Genomic DNA, 24764 nt, shown 5'->3' on the forward strand with positions numbered 1-24764 from the left:
TCATCTTGTTTAGAGTCCATGGAATCAGAGGTAGAGGCGGGAGGGCGCATGCAAATATAACTGTCCATGAGATGTGGAGCGCATTCCCCCATGATCCCCTGTGTGGAAATTGGCTTGCATAATGTTGGCATTTCCGTTTTATCAGAGTAGGGAACAGGTAAGAGCAGGGATGTGGAATTCCTATCGCCCGACGCCCGGGACATCCTGTTTGGGGTCAAGGGCTACAAGTTTTTATGTTTACTTTGTCCTTGGGACAAGTAGGCCCAACCCCCTGCAGCACAAACCCTTTGGCTGCCTGATTACAGAGAGTGGAACTCTCTGCAGTTGAGTTAATGTGTTTCCAAAAGATAATGCTGTTCGAACTTGTATTTATGGTTCATTATTTGAAAGTCTTCATTATTAGGGTGAGTGCTGTAAATAAATGTTTTAAGGTCACACTTCACTACTGACGTTGGTTCCAGTACAAAAAAAAAAAACGTGTATACACATGTTTGAAAAGTTTAGGCTATGAGGCTAAGTTTAATGCTCCCAGAATGCTCTCTGATTATATGCAAATGAAGTGTCATTTAGTAAAATGTGTTGATGCATGCTAGTATTTCCCAAAAATATTTCTAATGGAAAATCAGTGTAACCATTTTCAACACGATTATGGGAAGCATGAAAATAAACAAACACTGACAAAGCCAACTGATCTGACATATTTTTATACGTCTTTTAGTTTCATCAATGCGTGTCTTGTTTTGACATGGCTTTTGTAACACTTTATTGTTGTGGGAACTACCAGGCCCTCAACATTGTAACAAACACTGGCAAACCCCCCCCAAAAAAGTTTTTGAACTTTCTAAAAGCACACCAGCGGCATAACAAAGGCCCCGCAGCCGCCCTCCAGGGGGCCCCTTCAGCACAGCACCTGCCCTGAGTGAGTCTGGAGAGGGGGCTCCTCCATGTTCTTTACAAAGGGGCACCGTCCAGTTTAGTTACGTCACTGATTGCCACTGTAGTTCCTGACACTGAACAAAACTACTTTGTGTGGCAATATGCTCCTTGTGGAAGAGAAGAATGCGATCACTCACAGTAAAGCCAGCCGAAAGAGAGAGAAATAGAAGTTTAATAAAAACAAAATGTCTTTGTTAACACCAGACCTAATTAGGGACCAAGACCCACATGTAGGTAGCTTTTTGCATGTCGCAAACAGCGACTTTCGCTGTTTGCGACATGCAAAAAGCACACTGCGATGCACAAACCCAGTTTTGCGATTCGGTAACCTGGTTACCGAATCGCAAAACGGGTTTGCGACTCGCAATTAGTAAGGGGTGTTCCCTTCCTAATTGCGACTCGCAGTGCAATGTAGGATTGTTTTGTGACCGCGGGCGCAAACCAATCGCAGTTTGCACCCATTTCAAATGGGTGCTAACACTTTCGCAAAAGGGAAGGGATCCACATGGGACCCCTTCCCCATTGTGAATGTCACTGTAAACATTTTTTCAGAGCAGGCAGTGGTCCTGTGGACCACTGTCTGCTCTGAAAAAATGAAACGAAAACGTTTCATTTTTCATTTTTGTTATGCATCTCGTTTTCCTTTACGGAAAACGGGCTGCATTACAAAAAAAAAACTGCTTTATTGAAAAGCAGTCACAGACATGGTGGTCTGCTGTCTCCAGCAGGCCACCATCCCTGTGAGGGCCGCCATTCGCGAGGGGGTCGCAAATTGCGACCCACCTCATGATTATTCATGAGGTGGGCATTTGCGAAGCCCTTGCGAATCACAGATGGTGTCAGGGACACCATCCTACATTCGGATTGGCGACTCGCAATTTGCAGGTCGCAAATCTGAACCTACCTACATGTGGCCCCAAATTCTTAAAGAAAGTCACAAAAGTGCACCCATGGTATATGTTGTACCCTATAAAATATTTGTGAACTGTATTTTAGCATGGGTAAATACGATGTGTAGATTTGCTCATGTAAAAATCTATTGAGCATTTGCAAGTTCCTTTTCCCTCCAGCCACTTTCTTCCCAACCCTGGAAGAAGTTCTAATTCTGCCATTGTCAGGAGTAAATGTCCAACCTTTCTTATTATGGGAAAATATTAGAGAGAAGCTGGTAAAAATCTTTAAAACATGCAGGTTAGTAGGTTTGCAGACTCAAAGGCATTCCAGCCCTAGAACTATTGCTTACTGCTTCCTCCAGCCCCAGTATGCAGATCTGCAGAAAGGTGGCAAAATAAGGAAATTGTTACAGTAGGGATTGAAACTGCAAGTATTTAAGCCCTACTATGGTAGTAGCCCTGGCATAATCAGAGAGGCTATTATCAGAGCACTTACATAATGAGATTGCTGCCATAATTTGTCGCCACACTACATGGCACCAAAGGGACAAGTAGATCTTTTTACAGGACAAGTAGATTTGAGAAGCAACCTGTCCACTGGACAAGTAGATATTTTAATAAATTCCACACCCCTGGGTAAGAGGTAGGTATTCCCTATTTGCTGAATATTTAGTACAGCTGAGTTTGTGACATTTCACATTGGTGGCATTCTCTTAGAAACCTGCTTAGGTGATCTGCCCACTGGTTTTCCTTGCCTTGTACGTGCCCCACTCTCATGGAGCCTTTGTGCTTCCTTGGACAGTAGATATGATCTTGTTCCACCTTGCTTGTTTAGATAAAACATTTGTCTGTTTAAATCAAAACCTCTGATTTCCTTATTCTTGGCAAGAAAGCACAGAGCCTTAAAGCCACAGCTTTCAGTTCTAAGAAACGTATGTGCTTCTTCTTATCCTCAGTTAATCACTTGCCTCTCACTTCCAAGTTTTGGAGATGTGCTCCACAACCTTTCATGGATGCATCTGTTGTCCTGACATAACTTGGTAGTTTGCTGAGAAAAGTTAGACCTATGAAAATATTGTCCCTTTTCATCCACCAATTTATAGCCTTTACAATTTCTGGCATTATGCTGATAACATTGTCAAACGAACTCATTTCTTGTGTCCACTGTTTGTCCACCTGCTCATGTAGTAGTCTCATAAACAAGCAACAATTGGGGATCGAAGGAATGCACAATGATATAATTCCTACAAACGATTTGTACTGCCTGATTGAAGTGGAATTTTTTTTAAACCTTTTTTGGAGAGGGTAGACACTAGACTCATCATTACCTTAATCCTTTGTTTTGCTGAAAAATGCTTGCAAAGTGCTGAGTCCAGGATGGCTGCCCCAGAATGTGATTCTTATGGTGTGAAGCATGATTTCTCCCCATCTAGTTCCAGTACCATATTTCTGAAAATATAAAAAGCCTGCCTTTGTGGAACTTATCGCAGCCTAGTACAAAGTTGCTTTTATTAGCCAGTTGTCCAGGAATTGATATATCCAAGTGCCATTTCATCTTAGATAGTATGCTACAGGTGCGATGCACTTGGAGAATATTCTTGGGGCAGACTTTAATCTAAAAAGGTAGGACTTTGAATTAGTAGTGACGTCTGGCCACCTCGAATCGGAGATACCTACTGTGTTTGACATGTATGGGAATGTGGAAATAGGCATCCAGCAGATCCAAGGATGTCATATGATCTCCTATGTTTATCAGCTGAATGATATCCTGCAGTGTAACCATTCTGAATGACTGCTTTTTGAGGGAATTGTTGAGCTGTCACGGATCCAGCACTTGTTCCCATTTTTTGCCTTCAGCAGGAAGACGTTGGAGGACAAACCTGTGTTCCTGCAAGCTTGTGGGGCATCTTCTATAGCTCCCTTCAGCATAAGAGCCCGTGTTTCCTCTTAACAGACAGAGATGTTGATGAGACCTCCTGCAAGGAGGTTTCTGGATAAACTCTACATTGTGTCCGTTCTGAAAGATATCCAACACCCAACTGCCCGAAGCGATGGTCTTCTAATTTTTGTAAAAGTTGCTAAGTGTACCTCTTACATTTTAAGGGATCTAATCTGGGAGAGGTGACCGGTGTCGTGGCTTCTCACTGCCTCCTAGAGGACTCCTGTCCTCTTCCTATAGCTGCTCTTCTCCTACTTTGCTGGCAACAGCTTTCTGTAGACAACCAAGGTTGATATTGTTTCAATATTGTTTTTTGTCTAAATCCAGTCAAAGCTACATCCATCGCCGTATCCATGATGACAGAGGATGTTTTTTCTCTTGAAGGACAGATTTTGCTTCTCGTTTCTTGTCCTCTGGCAAAGAATCGATCAACTGTTAAATCTGAACACATTTGACGGTCATACCTACCCAGTGTGGCTAATGCATTGGACGCCCTTATAGTCATCATCACCAAGGCAGAGAAATGCTTTCCAATATTATCCAACCTCCTACCTTCCCTGTCAGGAGGTGGTGTTGGGTTTTTTGACGCTGCCTGCATAACCATCAAATCTGGTTTTGGGTGACTTTTCAGACAATCTGGGGAGTTGTCTGGTGCTCTGTATTTCTTATCTATTACTGGTGCCACTGTAGAAGGATTTTTCATGACCTCAGGCTTCTGCAATTGCCATAGAGCTTACTGATTTTCTCATTTTCTCTTTTTTTAATCTTTTTCCTCTTCTTGTCTCCTTTTTCTCCTTTTTTTCCACTCTTTTTCGCTCCCCCGTGCTCCATCCCTGCCGTTGCATATCTGGATACCACAAGGATAGCAAAGCCAAATGGCCTCACCTATGCAAGAGCTACTGTGTTTTAACAATATTCTACAGCAGTATGCCTGAAAGGTAGAAAAAAAAAAGTGCTATAATGCGGCTAAAGCGCTTATTTTTCTGTGAGGAGGGAGCAGGGCAAGCAATGCTGGGTGGAGGGGGTCAAAGGCAAGAACATAGGGGACAGAATAAGCAAGGATGCAAGAGGTCAGGGCAATCAACAACAGGGCTACAACAATGGGGCAAGCAACAACAACAGGGAAATCAACAACTGACAACAATGGGACAAGCAAAAACAACGGAGCAAACAAAAACAACAGAGCAAACAAAAGCAATGGAGAAAGCAAAAACAACTGGGTAAGCAAAAATAGCTGGTGCACATCGCAAGAACGTGAAGAGGGATGGGGAGGGGTGGGTTCGGCCTGCAAACACATGCACTCCAATGTTCAGCAAAAGTTCTGCAACTAAAAACAAAAACAAAAAAACCTCCGAAAGTGCAAGCAGCAGAAAGATACTGGTGCAGAAAGGGAGCAGTACTTGGAACATGCTACAGGGGAAGGACAAAAGCACGAAGAGGAAGTCAGGCCGGCTACGACTGACCAAAGAGACACAAGAATATGAGAGGGATGATGAAGCTAACCAATGGGCGGGATAAGCTTCCTATAAGTAAACAAAATGTCTTAGGTGAGACCTAAAAACCAATATACACACTACAGAATTTCAACACCGAAATAAAAGAGCTCTTTGCTGAAACATGTGTTCCTTTTTTTGAGGCATATTTACCAAATTAAGATTGATGCAGTGCATGCTTAGGTTTTTGTTACTTTGTCTACATCTTTTAGGATTCCTAAGACACACACTGTGGAAACTATAATTGTCGGTTTTCCTGGAGTAAGCCTTACAGCCCTCAGATTACTACTGTGAATGGTCCTTCATACTGAAATGTATCATTGTTAAGACATTCCGTAACCTACACCCCAAATAAAAAACAAATAAATTTAAGGAAACTTTCCTATACTCGTTGAGCCACGAACCCATCCTTGGGTGTAACTTTAGAATGCAACCAGTGATCGAACAGGCATTACAAATGTTAGTAAATGTATGCATAGTTGCTATTTTGAGAGAATTCGACACAAATGCTGGGCCAATTCCCATGCCACTACGTAGTATTGAAAGGACTGTCTCACATGTGCATCACAGAGGACATGTGAACGTCCAAGTTCCATGAAAGGTAAAGGATGCTCCACTAGTATCACCACAAGGCTTCTGATCAGCCTCCTTCATATTTTCAAAATCGGTACAACGAATCTGTAATGTCATTTTGCAGATAACAGAAAAAAACATACAAAATTGTCAATATTTAAAAAGAAAATGTGAAAAGTAATCAACAGGTTAATTTCAATATTTGTCAAATGGTGTTAGCACTCAATATAAAGAGCAGAGGCGAGATGATGGGAAAGAAGACCGTGCAGGAGTCCCATAGTTGGGACTAGGGAAATGGATTTACATTTGATTAATGATCATGTATAATCAAATGGATAATTTAAGCACATCTTCAAATTAAAGAATATGTACATGTTTTAAAAAAATGAATACTCCAAATCCATGCAAAATTTTACATTTCTCTCCTTAAAACTGTTGTGGTTATTCAAAAGTTTATAAATGCATGGGTAACATGGAAGAGCTCCAAACAACTCTCAAAAAGATCCGTCAGTAGGTTTAAAAAGGTATTCAATATAAGACATGCCTTTAAATGTATCTAGAAATGGAGTCAGAGGTGATAGTTGTTTATTGGTACAGATGTATTGTACTTTCATACACTTCTCCACTGATTGCATCACACAAGAACCTCTCTACTCAATTGTGTGAGAGATTTAACAGAAGAAGAAAATATCTGCCTAAGAAAAGGAAAGGAACTATGAAATTACAGTCTGCCCTTCTCTGAGATGAAGTCATTGGAGACCTTCAGGAAATGTGATGTAATCTCCTGCTAACTAACTCCTAAAACTACACAGGTTAAAGCAATCTGTTTCAGTTTCTTTCCTTGTAGTTCCTCCGCTTTTCAGTTCAAGCTCTAGCACCATCTATGTATATAAATTATACACAAACTACAGGGTTCAGCCTGAATCACTTTTGAAAACCACTAATATATATATATATATATATATATATATATATATATATATATATATATATAAAAATGACACAGATCATACCAATAAGCAGAGAATTATCAGAAATCTTGCTCAGCTAGTCAGACAGTATCACAATGGAAAAAAAGTTCTGCCTTCAAGCTGGAGGCCTAGAAGTCGGAAAGTTCCCCATATCCAGAGTTTCCAAGTGGCATACCCTTAAACCCTATCCAACTAAGTGATGTTCTAAGAAGGCGTGAACAATATATTATATCCTTGTAGTTCAGTTAGTAAGCATAAGCTGTGGCGAACTTATGAACTAAACACAATGAAAGACATTTCAAAGCACTGAATCATACACAGTAGGATTAACCGAATCCATACCATAAGAAAACCCAAGGCACATTTTGAGAAATAAAACAGATGTTACATCAACCCACACAAAACCCATGCCTCACCCTTATTAGATAATAGTCCCTTTTGAAGCCAACACAGATGGAGCTCTCACACCATGCCATGGACTTAGGTACATCTGGCACACTGAAGTCCCCCTAGTCAAAAGAAAAGAGAAGTTATTTCACACGAAGATATTCAAACTGCAGCATCCTATTTCATGATTCTCTACTACTCAAAGCTGCTGTAGTGGATTCAGGCCAATGGTCTGAACAAGTCTCCATACATGGACCTAGCAGTCGGTTTTATTTGTGTCTCAGCGGCCTCAAATACATTGGTATGAGTTCATGAAAAATATTGGCTTCAGATATGTGAACAATATATTAACATTTTAGGTCATTGTAACACGATCAAAATGACTGTTCATTTCTTGGACAAGGACCACTCTCATGATGACCTTAGTTTGCTAATTATTAAGAAAGTTGCTCTGCATAGTTCTAACATACTACTTAAAAGAGAACGGGGTGGATATTTTGACTCAAAACAAATAGAGACCTTAATGACGAAGTTACCTGGAATTATCTTAATTCATTAGGTGATAAATTATCCAATTTAACAAAAGATATGAATGCCCTGTTCTCTTTGAAGACTTGGCAGAATTATTAGGAGGCGTTACTAATTTATGCCATTTTTGTGGTACAGGAAGAGTATTCACTCTTGTGGTTTCATTTAAACACACACACAAAAATGAGTTTTTTAATTTTTTTTATTACTGTTCTTTGCATGATTCGGACTATATAACATAACCTTTTGATCACAAGCTTCCTGTTCGATCACAGACAATGGGTAATCTAGAGTGACAGGAGATAATTAAATACATTTCCTTCAGTTACAACTGCATAGAACAAAGATGGGTTGGTTCTATTCAGAGAACAAAGATGGGTTGGTTCACTTCACTATATTATACATTTTAAAAGTGTTCTATTCTATCTTGCTATCTACTATAAAAGTAGATGTGAGAGAACACTTAAGTAGAGTTATGATCTCAAGAAGAAAAACTCTTCTTTCACATACCAATGCTGGTCCATACTGAACTACTTTTCCCATAATCCACAGGACACATGTGTACGTGTCACATATGCTCACACACTGGTGATTGCTCCTGTCTGGAGGAAGGTGCGTGCCTCCCACCCCACCCCACCCCACCACCCTGAGGAACAAAATAAACAAACAGTTCTGTGGGATGGGGTCCAAAAGGCCTAATAAAGCTCAGCAAGGGGGAGGGAGGGGGGATGGCAAGCACCCACCCCCTTTAGAATACTTAAGGCCTTGGGGGATTGGGCCTCTAGGCCTAATAAGGCCTGGGCAATCTGGCCGCATGGCACCACCTCTCCTCTTTTAAAAAAAAATTATATTTGTCCTTGGGGGATGAGGTCCCTGGGGCCCGAATGCCACCCCTATGTTGCGCATGGCAAGGGGTGTGTGTAGTGTGGGGTTAGCAGTCTGCTGGAGGTTAGTTGGAAGCAGGGCCTGCCTGCAACACAAGCCATGTGGCTATCCCCACACCACGCACAAGCGAAGGCTGTGAGCAGTGTGGGGTAGGCAGCCTCTGAGGAGTTGGCTGCAGGCTGGGCACTGAAAGGCTGTGTGGAGCGTGAGGTTGTCTGCCCGCAGGCAGGTGGGTTGGATGCCTCCAGGTGAGTCGGCAACAGGGCCTGGCCACACGCCAGTCCCTGTTGCAACCCCCTGCTGTGCATGGCTGGAGGCTGTGCATAGTGTGGGGTTGGCTGCCTGTGGGGGATTTGCCGCAGGCCCTGTGGCTAACACTCCAGATCTGCATAGCTGGCGGGTGGCTTTATGTACATTAATAAAATAATATTTTACGTTAAAAAACCCTAGAAATTCACTGAAAAAAAAAAAAAAGATTAAAGTAATGCTTAGGCGAGTATATCGGTGACAACACTAACGTTTTCAAAAAAAAAAAAATGCTACCGAACATAATATATATATATATATATATATATATATATATATATATATATATAGAAAATGTCACTTACCCAGTGTACATCTGTTCGTGGCATGAGACGCTGCAGATCCACATGCTGTGCATTATCCTGCCATCTTGTGTTGGGCTCGGAGTGTTACAAGTTGTTTTTCTTCGAAGATGTCTTTTTGAGTCACGAGACCGAGAGAGTCCTCCCTTTCAGCTCCATTGCGCATGGGCGTCGACTCCATCTTAGATTGTTTTCCCCGCAGAGGGTGAGGTAGGAGTAGTGAATATAGTAATTGTGCCCATGCAATTAAGTAAGTATGTATGTACCTTAAAAAGTATAAATACAAATTTACAAGTTTTACAGTTTTTACAGTTTTGAACCAACTTATAACGGCTACAGGGTGCCAGGGAGGTGGGAGGGCGCATGTGAATCTGCAGCGTCTCATGCCACGAACAAATGTACACTGGGTAAGTGACATTTTCCGTTCGATGGCATGTGTAGCTGCAGATACACATGCTGTGCATAGACTAGTAAACAGTAATCTCCCCAAAAAGCAGTGGCTTAGGCTGTAGGAGTTGAAGTTATTTGGAATAATGTTCGTAGTACAGCCTGTCCTACTGTGGCTTGTTGTGTTAACACATCTACACAGTAATGTTTTGTGAATGTATGAGGCGTGGACCATGTGGCTGCCTTACAGATTTCGGTCATAGGTATATTCCCTAGAAAAGCCATTGTGGTGCCTTTTTTCCTAGTGGAGTGTGCCTTTGGTGTAATAGGTAGATCTCTTTTTGCTTTTATGTAGCTGGTTTGAATACATTTCACTATCCATCTGGCAATGCCTTGTTTGGATATTGGATTTCCTGCATGAGGTTTTTGGAAGGCTACAAACAATTGTTTTGTTTTGCAAAACTGCTTTGTTCTATCAATGTAATACATTAGTGCTCTTTTAATGTCTAACGTATGTAAGGCTCTTTCAGCTACTGAGTCTGGTTGTGGAAAAAAGACTGGGAATTCCACTGTTTGGTTTAGGTGGAACGGTGATATAACTTTTGGTAAAAATTTGGGATTTGTGCGTAGAACCACTTTATGTTTGTGTATTTGTATAAAGGGTTCTTGTATAGTGAATGCTTGTATTTCACTTACTCTTCTAAGAGATGTGATAGCTATTAGAAAGGCTACTTTCCATGTTAAATACTGCATGTCACAAGAGTGCATGGGTTCAAATTGTGGTCCCATGAGCTGTGTTAACACAATATTGAGATTCCACGAAGGGACTGGTGGTGCTCTCAGGGGTAGGATTCTTTTTACTCCCTCCATAAATGCTTTGCTGACGGGGATTCTAAAAAGTGATGTTGAATGTGTAATCTGCAGATAGGCCGATATTGCTGTGAGATGTATCTTAATAGAAGAGAAAGCTAGTTTAGATTTTTGTAAGTGTAATAAGTAGCTTACAATGTTATTTGTAGACGCATGTAGTGGTTGAATTTGATTGTTATGCAAACAAATGTAAAATATTTGTTTATTACTGCTATAATAATGTCTTGTATTAGGTTTTCTAGCTTGTTTAATGACCTCCATACATTCTTGTGTAAGGTCTAAATGTCCAAATTCTAAGACTTCAGGAGCCAGATTGCTAGATTGAGCGATGCTGGATTTGGGTGTCTGATCTGTTGTTTGTGTTGAGTTAACAGAATTGATCTGTTTGGTAGTTTGATATGAGGTACTACTGACAGGTCCAGCACGGTTGGCGAGCCCAGGTTGGTGCTATGAGTATTAGTTTGAGTCTGCTTTGACTCAATTTGTTTACCAGATAAGGAAGGAGTGGCAGAGGGGGAAAAGCTTGAGCAAATATCCGTGACCAACTCATCCATAGTGCATTGCCTTTGGACAGAGGGTGTGGATAGCTGGATGCAAAGTTTTGGCATTTTGCGTTTTCTTTTGTTGCGAATAGGTCTATTTGTGGTGTTCCCCAGCGTCGAAAGTACATTTGTAGGATTTGGGGATGAATTTCCCATTCGTGTGTTTGTTGGTGAGCTCGACTGAGATTGTCGGACAACTGGTTTTGAATACCTGGGATGTATTGTGCTATTAGGCAAATGTGATTGTGAATTGCCAATGCCAAATTTTTTGTGCTAAGAGACACAGTTGTGAGGAGTGTGTCCCTCCCTGTTTGTTGAGGTAATACATTGTTGTCATGTTGTCTGTTTTGACAAGAATGTGTTTGTGGGCTATCAGTGGTTGAAATGCTTTCAATGCTAGAAACACTGCCAACAGTTCTAAGTGATTTATGTGCAGTTGTTTTTGTTGAATGTTCCATTGTCCCTGTATGCTGTGCTGGTTGAGGTGTGCTCCCCACCCTATCATTGAAGCATCTGTTGTGATCACGTATTGAGGCACTGGGTCTTGGAATGACCGCCCTTGGTTTAAATGTATAGGGTTCCACCATTGAAGCGAGAGGTGTGTTTGGCGGTCTATCAACACTAGATCTTGGAGTTGACCCTGTGCTTGTGTCCATTGTATTGTTAGGCACTGTTGTAAGGGCCGCATGTGCAGTCTTGCATTTGGGACAATGTCTATGCATGAGGACATTATGCCTAGAAGTTTCATTACAAACCTCACTTGGTAGTGTTGATTTTGCTGTATGTTTAATATTGTATTGCGGAACGCATGTACCCTTTGTGGACTTGGGGAGGCAATAGCCTTCTGTGTATTGAGTGTGGCTCTCAAGTATTATTGTATTTGGGATGGTTGTAGATGTGATTTTTGGTCATTTATAGAGAACCCTAGTTTATGTAGTTTCTATCACGTATTGTGTGTGTAGAAGACACTGTTGCTGAGTGCTGGTTTTTATTAACCAATCGTCCAAGTAAGGGAATACGTGCATGTGTTGCCTCCTGATGTGAGCGGCTACTACTGCAAGGCATTTTGTGAATACCCTTGGGGCTGTTGTTATCCCGAATGGTAACACCTTGAATTGGTAATGTACGCCTTGGATTACAAACCTTAAGTATTTCCTGTGGGAAGGATGGATGGGTATGTGAAAATATGCATCCTTGAGATCTAATGTTGACGTGTAGTCTTGTTTTTTGAGCAAGGGAATCACGTCTTGAAGTGTTACCATGTGAAAGTGATCTGATTCGATGTAAAGATTCAGTGTTCTGAGGTCTAATATGGGTCTCAGCGTTCTGTCTTTCTTTGGAATCAGGAAATACAGGGAATAGACCCCTGTTCCTTTTTGATGGTTGGGTACCAGTTCTATTGCTTGTTTTTGTAACAATGCTTGGACTTCTAGTTGTAACAGGTCTAGGTGTTGCTTGGACATGTTGTGTGCTCTTGGTGGCACATCTGATGGAAATTGTATGAATTCTATGCAATAACCATGTTGGATAATGGCTAGGACCCATGCGTCCGTAGTTATGTTTTCCCAGTTGTGGTAGTGTGCGGTAAGTCTCCCCCCCACTGGTGTTGAGTGGTGGGGGTTTGTGACATTGAAGTCACTATTTGGTTTGAGGGGTTTTTGGGCTCTGGAATTTCCCTCTTGCCTTTGGGAATTGTCCACCCCTGTATGTGCCTCGAAAACCTCCTCGTTGATACTGGCCCTGATATGTGGGTCTGACTTGTGAGGTGTAAGGCTCTGTGGTTTGGGAACAAAACCCCCCTCTAAAGTGCAGCTTTCTAAAAGTGCCTCTGCTTTGCGGGGAGTAGAGCGCGCCCAGGGCTTTGGCCTTGTCTGTATCCTTTTTTAGTTTTTCTATTGCCGTATTCACCTACGGCCCAAACAATTGTTCTTGGTTGAACGGCATATTTAGCACAGCTTGCTGGATTTCTGGTTTGAAACCCGAGCTCCGTAACCATGCGTGCCTACGAATGGTTACCGCAGTGTTCACTGTCCTTGCTGCGGTTTCTGCAGAGTCCATTGCAGACATTATTTGGTTGTTTGAGATCGTTTATCCTTCCTCAACAACCTGTTGGGCATGTTTTTGGTACTCCTTGGGCAAGTGCTGGATGATATGTTGCATCTCGTCCCAATGTGCCCTGGCGTAGCGAGCCAGTAGAGCCTGAGAATTGGCAATTCGCCATTGGTTGGCCGCATGTGCTGCTACCCTTTTGCCTGCTGCGTCGAATTTCTGACTTTCCTTGTCGGGCGGTGGTGCGTCCCCTGAGGATTGTGAGTTGGCCCTCTTTCGGGCTGCTCCCACCACCACTGAATCTGGAGTTAGTTGCTGTGTTATAAACACAGGGTCCGTTGGGGGAGGTTTATATTTCTCCTCCACCCTAGGCGTGATGGCACTGCCTTTTACTGGGCCCTGAAATACTTGTTTGGCGTGTTTTAACATGCCTGGTAGCATTGGCAAACTTTGGTATGAGCTGTGAGTGGATGCCAATGTGTTAAACAAAAAACGTCTTCTATGGGCTCTGCATACAAGAAAACAATCTAAGATGGAGTCGACGCCCATGCGCAATGGAGCCGAAAGGGAGGAGTCCCTTGGTCTCGTGACTCGAAAAGACTTCTTCGAAGAAAAAAAACTTGTAACACTCCGAGCGCAATGGAGCCGAAAGGGAGGAGTCCCTTGGTCTCGTGACTCGAAAAGACTTCTTCGAAGAAAAACAACTTGTAACACTCTGAGCCCAACACTAGATGGCAGGATAATGCACAGCATGTGTATCTGCAGCTACACATGTCATCGAATATATATATATATATATATATATATATATATATATATATATATATATATAAATAAAATACACACACACGTATAACATTAGCAAAGATGCAATGTAAAAATTCTCCTAAAGTACCGACTGTGATGTCATGACTCCAGATATAAAAACAAGCAAGGTAAAGACTAACAACAGTTCCGATTGGTGGCTACTACACCTAGTATTCATGTTTTTTGTTGGCATTACTCTATAGACGCCAGCTGAGTGGCACTGACTTCAGCCTGTGGAACTATATATATTTTTTAATGCTTTTTTTTTTTTTTAACAATAAATTTCCTTTACTCTACTGTAGATACTTACATTTGGGACTATTTCAATTGACAGTCCTGAACAGAATAAATAACTTTTTAACAAAGTAACTCTCTTATGGTTTACAATCAGTCTCACGTGCTCCATTAATGTCTTAATAAGAGTACCTGCACCCTGGACCATCTAACTGGAGGGTTCCCTTTTTCTATTCCTGAAGGATATAAAAGTAACATTTATTTCTTCTTTCTTATGTTACATACTTATTTTGCAACCCAGCTCTGAGTTTTCTAATAGTTTTCAATATTCTATACATGCCAATGACCTAGACTGAACTCAAACATCCTAAACCTGAACTAACTACTTATAATGATAGATTTCTGCATATTATACCACTTAAAACAAGTGTACTTAATAGTTAAACGTCCTAACACAATCTAGTTTTGTCCTCTCTGTAATTTGATACACTATTTGGCCTACTCACTTGCAGTTCATAAAAATCCCGGTCCTTCCAGAAGTAAAGCTGCAACTTTTTTCTCACTGCGACACACATCCGTAAAACTTCTTCTCCAGTGTGAGTATGCTGCAGACAGGAAAAACAATAACCTTGTAATAGAAAACCCAACACACACATACATACATACTAAAAAAACAAGCACTGGCAAAGCTAATGTGTCTGGGATGTTTTATATGTATATGTACTTTGGTTTAAAGGTGAAGCGTTTGTGTTGCAGTGGTGTTTTATGAGGCAGTGGCGATGTGCATGGACCATGAGTTACAGGCAAGTACTGTGCAACTTAGAGGGCATAACAGAAATTGACCAGAGTTATGGTGTTGGGAAAACAGGCACAATTTAGCTAATGCACTGAGTATTAGGGCAGGTTGTGTATAACGCAGCAGAGTGAACTAGGAGCCTTCGAGTGAGATGGGAGGGCATGGAAAGACAGTCAATTCTGCTTGTTAAAGCTACCAGTTACTGGAACCTCTAAATAAGTTATGGAAACAGCACACAGCTCAAATATTCTATAAAGCATTGCTTTGCCAATAATAATTTGCAATTGATTAAAAAATGAAAAAGTCATGGTGTGCTTACAATAGTGATTTACAAAAGAAACTGAAATTAAACAACTCTTCTGCTACAGACAAAACAGTGTAAATGGATTTCTAGATAAGGACATTTTGTTCCACCTTACGAACAATTGTTCCTGACCCTCTTTAGCTACAAACTGCACCAATGTTTTGACCATGTAGAAACAGGTTTAATTCCTCCCTTTATGGCTGAATATTTTTATTGCTATTAACTCACAGCTCTTGCTTCTGTATTGACTCCTTGCCAATCAGCTGAGATGCAGTCAAGACCTCTAAAATCCATTCCTCAAATAATAAGTTAAATCCAATAGGCGATACCCCATTAAATGAGCAGTACTGGGAATTGGATCACACACCTGAAGACACCCACATACATACAAACAACACATATTTGCACCCACATTGCTCAGATTCTCACACACATGCAATGAGACAAACACAGGCCACATGCAGGCACAAGTGGATGTTGGCTGGATGAATGACTGGTTGGATGGCATGTATACATATGCCAGCCAAGTAGGTGTATGGGTGTGGCTGCACAGCTGGAATGGTGAAAGCTTTCAAGCAGGTTGATGTGTATCTGCTTGTGTGAGAATGGAGTATGGACACATGGAGCCTAGTGAAAGGATACGAGGAGGAGTAGGAGTAAATGAAGGCACAATTCACCAAATGGGAAATAACATGAAGGCAGAAGAAAAATACCCCACTGGGTTGATCCAAGATGCGAATGAGAAGGTCTCAAATTAGTGGCTAAAGAGGATCATCTAAAGCCACCCATTGGCTTACTCGATGTATTTTTCCAAACAAAAGATCTCTGCTCCATCAGGTCATTATAGATTACATTGTACGATAAGCACACCTCAAATGAGCCAAACAAAACTCACTTTACTCCAGCCACAGCACAACAGGGTCCAGGGAACTCTAAAGAACCAACAAAATTGATTCTTCTGTAACTAGGTGGCAGCCGAGGTTCAGCTGAAAGCTCATACTGTTAATATACAAACCTAAACTGTCCATAATGTATTCTGTGCACTTTTGAGGCTATTCTCACTTTAAGCTTGCGTGGTGGAGAATCTATGCTTTCAGCTTTGCCTAGCTGGTTGTTCAGGATCCCTGCTTTCTGAAAGTGGCATTTTGTATCCAAGCAGTTCAATCACGGATGGTGCAAGTACAAGATCCTAAGAGATACTGCCGAAGCCAATACCTGCCAATCCTTTGAGAGCACCCAGACCTCATCTCTACCTGCCCATAATTGACATTCACTTTCCTAAGCACATTCTTTTCTGCACAGCTCCCTCTCCCTTTGCCTCCCTCATAGTAGATGCTCCACAGAAGATGTAAAGTTGCTTTGCTTTTCTGCCATGATTCCTGCTGTTACCTACTTTGTACCAGTCTCTGCCAAAGGTCTGGAAAAGAGTCTTCATACACTAATCCTCGCTACTGCTCTTAGGGTCACTGATGCCACCAGTGCTGCCCACTGACGTTTTCAGCTTTGTCGCACTGTCCCCAGGCAACAGGTGACACTTTTTTGTATGGCAGCCAATCACAGTTACTGGAAATGGCTAGCTGGAAAATTGAAAATGTACCAGGATTTGCCCTTTAAAGTGCCATCTAAGCCCATGTCTTGGTACTTTCTACAGTGCACTGTTTGGCTTCGGAATACTTTCAGGCGACCAGTGACATACCAGGAGGCATCTCAAAGACAACCCGGTCATCATGTTATTGTTAACTTTTTTGTACACTGGGGTATTCACTACGGATGTGATGTGGCTTCCTGGAATTACACAGATCAAGACCACACCAGTTCTATGGAAGAAAAAGTATCTAAGTTTGAAACAAACTTGTTTTCAATGTGTGGTGGAGGTTTAAATGAAAATTCACCTAGCTGATTTAAAGATCAAAGGCGTTCCATATGCATGTTGTTAGCACCTAAAAAGCTCTTTTCAAATGTGGGGATGACTAGAATTATCCTTTTCCTTATGCTAGTTGTCTTGATGGTAAACTGATATTTCACTAAAAATGTGAGATTGATTTTGCTTTATAGATTTATGTATTCTTATTGATTCACTACGAGAACTGAGATAAGTCACGGACAGTGTTTGAGCCTCATTTCAAATGTGAGCCGAGTGCAAAGTCAAAGAGTTTTGCCTTGCATATACCGCAAAGTATAACCTAGAAGATTTTATATGGCCAAAATAGAGTAGAAAGTAAAACTTTGTGATAATACCAGTCACAATGTCTGACATCACACATTATTCCAACTAGGTGCATATAAAGATTAGGAATATGAGATTTCAGCTCAAGTTATGTTATTTGTGCTCAAACAGCCAAGTGATTGTTTCAGTACGATATGAAGTCAACACACATAGAGGCCTTATTACGACCTTGAACCGAGGGATTTCCTCCTTCACAAATGTGGCGGCTATCCTGTCCGCCGTTTTATAATTCCATTATATTCAATGGAGATCGTAATACTGCGGACGGGATATCCGTCACATTTGTGATGGAGGAAACCCCTCCATTAAGGTCGTAATAAGGCCCATAATGTATTGTTCATACAAATGTGGAAATAACATTTTAATGAAAAATTCAATTTCTGTAGGTTACATATTTTTTTACACCCTTTAAGGAAGAACAGAGCTTAGAAGTACCCCCGGGTGAGAACATTTAAAGCAAACACCTAGTTGCTCTGGTTAGCACATTTAAGATTCAACATTCTGCACTGCATCAAACCAGGTCAACAATAAAATAAAACACAATTCCACAAAATACAAACACACACACACACACACACACACACACACACACACACGCATGCATCTCCCCCACCACCCACCCCGCAGAAGCCCTTAGTTTTATGTTTTTGCCTCTTGCAATATGCATAAAAAAGGGGCTATGCTGTTAATTTGGAAGTTCATCTACAGTTTCTTTATGGCAGTCTTCAGCCTGCAGAGGACTTCCTTTATTCTTCCTTAGAGATAGGATCATGCCACACCCGTGTATGAAAAAGGAAAGTTTTCTCCTCTCACACAGCTCTCTGCCAGAGTAACCATGCTTAATGAAAATGGTTTGCTTCAATACAAGCACATCAAGAAACCACGCTCAAAGGTGGGAACACCACTGTCTGGATATTCACTGCTCACCGTTCATTTTCCAATGTCTACAGCATATTCTCCACTGACATGAAGGAACAATAGATTTTGTTTACATGCTGTCATCAAATGCTGGATTTATCTCCCAGAGCTCCATGTGCATTACAGACAACACACTTCCAGCATTCAAACATGTCCCTCCACAGTTTTCACAGAGGTCACCACCCCATATTTTTGCAGATTCAAATTCCCAAGACACTCTTCTACAGCAGCGACCATCTTTACAAGTTCACTCCAGTTGCTTTGAATTAACTGTCGGAGACTTTTATTTTCTTCTGGCCTCACAACAGACCCAGGATAGACACCTCTTTTCCCACCATTCTGGAGCACTCCAAGGGACAACTTGAAGCAATTGATTGGCATGCTTAAACATATTCTTTTCTATATCAACAAGTAAAAAAAATAAGCTACTAGCATTTAAAAAAAAAAATAAGGCACATATGTCTGTTTAATGGGACAAATGGTATCCTAAATAACTACAGATCACAATTTTAAATCCCTGCTCGATTAACTCCGCCTTAAAGCTATTGAAGGTAAAAAAATAATATATATATTAATATATATATATATATATATATATATATATATATATATCTTAACACTATGTATTTGCTGTTTTCTCAGACAGGCATGATCTTCTTTCTGATACTCTGGCCTCGTTGTCATTCATTAGAAGGCATACAGGACACTTTCACTCAACATATGTAGAGATGAGCTTTTGGTATCAGTACCCCTCTTGCGACTTTCTCGTCTGGGATGAAACCTGCCACTCGTTCAAGGTGACATCCAATGGTTTTAACTGTGTGTTGAAACAGAATAATCGCTGTGATTTTTAAGGTAGTCTCAGAGAGCATTGCAGTACTCAAAAGGGTTGAAGATCTCCCCCCCATGAAGTGACAGTGTTTTGAAAAGGAAACGTTTATCCTTTTTCGAAGTCTGCAGACACGTGGCAGCATGATAACAAAGCTATTATCCAGCAAGGCTGTGACTATTTCCAAAGATGGAGATGGTGGTTCTAAAAAAAAAAATTTAAAAATTAAAAATTAAAAAAAAACAATCCTCGCTCGTGCAAGTGCCATGATCACAACAGTCAGGTAAAGTACAGCAAGAGACAAGTGCTGGTAATGGAATTCACCACTTACCGTTGGGTAAACTACAAGGGTTGAATTTGGCATCAGGGTGAGAAGAGAACGAGGCTCAGTTGTCTTAGAATCCTAATTAAAATTCCCTGTGCCAATAAAAGCTTATGTTACCGAACCTGCACATGCAATAAAAGTTTGATCCTTATTCAAGCAAAACTTGTATTCTGTGCAAGTCATTGTGACCAATAGCAAGAAAACAACTGGACTAGTTATTCATTTACTTGTAAAACACAATCTAGCCAGTAAATGTAACTGAGCACTTTGCACTGTTGACAAGTGTAAAAGCTTAACAACTAAATAAGAGCTTATACGAGAGATCCTTGAAGTTTATACTGAAGCCCATGGGAGGGGGATACACCATGCATCCATAAGGGAAGCCCTCATAGTCATGTTACCTAAGCCAGACAAGGACGTTGTAGAGGTCCCTTCATATCGTCCTCTTCCTATGCTAAACGTGGACGCAAGAGTCCTGAGCAAGTTTCTCCCAACATGGCTCTTGCCATTTATGCCCCAATTGAGTCACGAAGACCAATGTGGTTTTATTCCAAGGAGGAATGCCCTCTTCAATTTACAGTAACTCTCGCTGGTCTGGCATGCCTTGGTTTCTGAGACGGACCCATGTGCATTGGCCCTCCTTGACATTGAACAAGCATTCGGTTCCCTCTCTTGGGAATATTTGTGGGAGGTACTAATGAGGGTAGGCACTGTAGATACCTCCCTGAAATGGGTCCAGATATTGTACACAAAACCGATGGCAACAGTTGACGGAATGGTGTCTAACCAGATCACTTTGCATCGGGGACCAGACAGCGTAGTCCCCTATCCCCTCTATTGCTTGCCTCTATTGTTTGCAATAGCAATTAAGCCGATAGCGTGCCGGATGCAGGGCACGCCTTTGATCTCTCTAATAAGCTGCCTATGCTCTATTCTATTTATGTAAGCCCGAGTATTCAGTCGCAATTATTTTGGAGCTCCTCGCAGAGTTTAGCAAACTATCCGAGTTGTTGGTTAACTATACCAAATCTAAAATATTTCCAATGGGAGGTTTGGCTGGTAAGCTCCTGGAGGCCCTTCCTCGGACTGACATGGGAGATAAAGAGCATCAGTTACCAGGGGATTAGACTATCCCACAGTGAAACGGAGTTCAGGGCTGCCACCCAATGGACAGTGTTGGAAAGATTAGAACCATCCACTAAGTTTTGGAACACACTACACCTGTCATTGATGGGGAAGTTGGCAATAGTCAAAATGATCATACCACCCGCTGTCTTTGCGTTTTTCAGGGTCCTTGTATGACATCCCTAGGCAAGTTCTTCAGGAACTTAAACTAATTGTTGAATTATTATGCGTCTCAGGAGGAAGCGTGTTAGCCTCTCCACACACAGACGCATTTTGGGGGTGGAGGGGGGCGACCTTGAACTGCCATACATGGTATTATACTACCTTGCAGCCTGGTCACCACATGCAGTGCACTGGATGGCAGACAGCGAGAACTCGGAAATCTGAGTGCTGCGGGGCATATGTGGAGGTAATGCCCTCCTGGGGTTACTGATGATGGGAGCTAGGGTCTTGTCCATTGTGGCGGCTATAGTGAGGCAGGTGTGCAGGTCCTGGGAGCGAGCGGTCAAAATGGTTTAAAAGAGGCTCCATTTGCCTTTGACATGCCGATGTGGGATCTCTGTCCCTTTACGATGATTGCAAGATCAATGTCTATAAGCAAGTGGCGCTAAAGGGGGTTGGGTGGAGCTTTGAGACCCTAAGGGATTTGTATCCAGATGCCCATTTGATTACATTTGCTGACTCTATATCTTCAGCCTGGGCACGGAGCATTTTCTTCAATACTCCAAAACTGCGGCAACAGCCCATGGCATTTGGTCATTTTTCCTTTATCTACCTCTGACTCGCGAACTCTGGTGGCCATACTAAATTTAAAGGGTGGCTGTAGATTGAGTTCACATCTGCTTAGTGCCCTGAGGAGGGGGCCTGCCTTTCACCGATCTCTCAGTGCACGCCAGATGGCATGACATATTGGGAACACCCCTACAGGCTAAAAACTGCGTGGCCATACATGAGGGAGTCTGGACTGCGTCGTCCAATGCGCGATTCAAGTTGACACAATTTAACTTTATCCACCAAGTGTACCTGACCCCGTCCATGTTACATACCATTAATCCAGACAGGTCCTCTGCATGCCCCAAATGCAATCATATTGATGCAGATTTCATACACAAAATTTTGAATTGCCCTAGCTTAAGCAGATATTGAGCAGGGGTACTTGTCTCTCCGAAGGTGGCCGTGGGTTGGGAGACCCCAGGGATATAGGGAATGTCTTCTGGGATGAGAGACTTAAGAAGAAAAAGAAGTTAAGTAGGTGATTCCTACTTCTGGGGCTTACACTGGTTAAAACACAGAATAGCCATTCACTGGCTGTCCCCAACTACCCTCAAACTGACTGGAAGAAAGATGTAGTTGAGTGGGCAAATGCGGAGGATGTCAAATGTGCACATCCCGTAGGGACAAAAAGCTGATGAACTATTTGCAAGGCTAGGCTGCAATGCTTACTGACTTACTGGACCTCTCTGATGTATGTCCATCGTGATGTTGAGTGGGTGGTTAGACTCCCCACGAGTTGAGGGAGGTTGAGGCGGTATGTCACCTCACATCGAGGGGGGGGGGGAGGGGGTAGAGTACACTACTATTACATGTTAACTAAGTGACTGGCGCCTGGTTATATACATGTTGGGGCCCGAACTGTATGGGGACCCAGGGATGGAGGACGGAGAACGGCACATTGATGAGGCTTGCAATACAACACAATGTCACTGTCCCACTGTTAAGTCGATTTGTCATTACTGCATCTTTACATTGTATAAATCCCAATAAAAACCTACATACAAAACAAATAAAAAAAGAGCATGCAGTGCATTAAAAACGTAAGGAGTTGCAACACTGAACAAAATGCAAAATATATACACACAGATTTTAATATATAAATATATCAAACCAAGGCCCTTTCAGGGATAGAGTGACACATAAATTATGCAAAAAACAAAGGAGAACTCTAGGAAGTTCCCAATTTAGGTGGAGAGCTGCTCTAGTAAGGAGCACCCTGCAACACCAGCGACACTCTAGATTTGCTCACCTCAAATGTCTGCTTATCTAGCAAAGTCTAGATAGTGACAAAGTCTTTTGCCATTTGTACAGCAAAATCTTTAAGCATAGGATTGACATAGTGTCATCCTTGCCGAGCTGTAAAATGACAAAAGCCATTTACCACTCCAGGCACAGTATTACAGCTTTGGACTTTGTCACTATCTAGCTCGGCGAGGATAGCACTATGTTAATCCTATGCTTAAAGACTTTGCTAGATAAGCAGACATTTGAGGTGAGCAAATCTAGAGTGTCGCTGGTGTTGCAGGATGCTCCTTACTAGAGCAGCTCTCCACCTAAAATTGGGAACTTCCTAGAGTTCTCCTTTGTTTTTTGCATATATATATATATATATATATATATATATATATATATATATATAAATATATATATATAAATAAAACAACGGAAAAAAATGTAGATGTACCTAGAAGTAATCTGCATTTCGAATGTTAGAGTATAAAAATAATGCAACCACAAAACTATAAGCATCATTCCTATAAGAAGGGTGAAGTAACTGTAGAGATAGTATTGGGCAGCCAAGACTTGGACTCAATGAACATGTGCTCACCACCCTCTGCACTGTCCCAATTATCTCTAATTTAGTTTTCCGATTCAATTCTTCCACAATGAATCATGTTGACAAACTGATCACATTTCTTTAAATGGATTATCTCTGCGACGATAAAGTTAATTGCTGATGAGGAAGCAGGGTCCATGTGAACATATCAGTCATTTAAATCAATTGTAAGGTCTCATAAGAGATAAAAGGACGTTTTTTCTCTTCAGGAAGTGAATGAGGATCCTCGGCATGATCCAAAATTTTGTGATGAAATTTGTAGTAGGCTGCAAACAATCAATGCTTACACAACTGTATAATTCACCTCACATGCCTTCTACAGGACAATCCAATTTTCGTCGTGGGACGCTGGTATACTACTGTTTCATTGATCCAAACACTGAACTGTGCATTCAAGAATTTCCTAATACATTTTTCCAGATTGTGTGGCTTGGAATTTCTGCCCGAATATATTAAGCAGCTGCCACTGCAGCTCCAATACTTAGTTCAGGCTTGTCACCGCAGCTGTCTGCAAATATATTGTTACCAGTTCTTTAAAAATTATATAGGGCCTGATTACAACTTTGGAGGACGGTGTTAATCCGTCCCAAATGTGACGGATATACCACCTACCGTATTACGAGTTCCATAAGATATAATGGACTCGTAATACGGTAGGTGGTATAACCGTCACATTTGGGACGGATTAACACCGTCCTCCAAAGTTGTAATCAGGTCCATAGTGTGGCCTTTGGCTTCACCAAGAACACTATTTTTCTCTCACTTCAAACTATAGGCTGTTTGGTGTACCACCCTGCGGTCAGTGGATTGCCTACAGTGCAATGCTAGGGGGACTATTATGCATCTCAAAAGCACACTGAATCATCACGCATTTAATCCTCATTTTATAATAATTGCAACAACAGTTTAGTCTGGTTAAAAAGAGAACTATATTTTTGCTATCAATCAAAACAAGCATTTGCAATGCAATTGGTCTCGCATTTGCGAGAGTTTGAGCTACTGACGCTGCAAATGACAATATACTGCAGAAACATTTATTTTGAAACAAAAAAGTTGTGTTTGGAAACTTCTCTCTCACTCGGTTTCAAAGGTAGCTGTCAAAACTGTACACATGGCTTATTCTGGAACTACAGACCCTGTGCCTATAAATATCCGTAAATATGCTAAGAAGATAGCTTGTGCAACGTTACTGGTGAGGCCAGACCTAAAGTAGAAAGTGTGTCGTAAGCCTGGGAGACGGTATGACAGACGGCTTCCATTTTACCTTGCCCATCTTGCTCTTAAAGTAGCAAAGATTTGCATAAATAAATCGCTAATGATCCCACTGATTATTTTTTATTTTCCTGGAGCACCAAGAGGTCTTGTGTCATGGCGCACAATAACTATGCAAGAAAATGTATATCCTATCTCGGCGAGGCAGTGCTCTACATAGAAACTGTAAGGAAATGGCTTCCTTGGCATGGTTACCCCCTAACTTTTGCCTTTTGTTGATGCCAGTTATGATTGAAAGTGTGCTGGAACCCTGCT

The 24764-nt window shown here is 41.5% G+C and overlaps 1 protein-coding gene across 3 annotated transcripts in view; it reads right to left on the bottom strand.

Moving 5' to 3' along the window:
• VPS39 (VPS39 subunit of HOPS complex) overlaps positions 1-24764 on the bottom strand; it is a 229021-nt gene that overhangs the window by 144893 nt on the left and 59364 nt on the right. For all 3 annotated transcript variants that reach the window (XR_011198842.1, XM_069208779.1, XM_069208778.1), the window contains exons 6-7: positions 14609-14707; positions 7222-7314 (exon numbers count right to left, since the gene is read on the bottom strand). Coding sequence is in view for 2 of the 3 variants with exons in the window: in XM_069208779.1 (XP_069064880.1) it covers positions 7222-7314; positions 14609-14707 (192 nt within the window). In the remaining variant the exon portion in view is untranslated. The remainder of the gene's footprint in view (positions 1-7221; positions 7315-14608; positions 14708-24764) is intronic.

The sequence above is a fragment of the Pleurodeles waltl genome, chromosome 9 (assembly GCF_031143425.1).
Source record: "Pleurodeles waltl isolate 20211129_DDA chromosome 9, aPleWal1.hap1.20221129, whole genome shotgun sequence".
Taxonomy (NCBI): Eukaryota; Metazoa; Chordata; class Amphibia; order Caudata; family Salamandridae; genus Pleurodeles; species Pleurodeles waltl.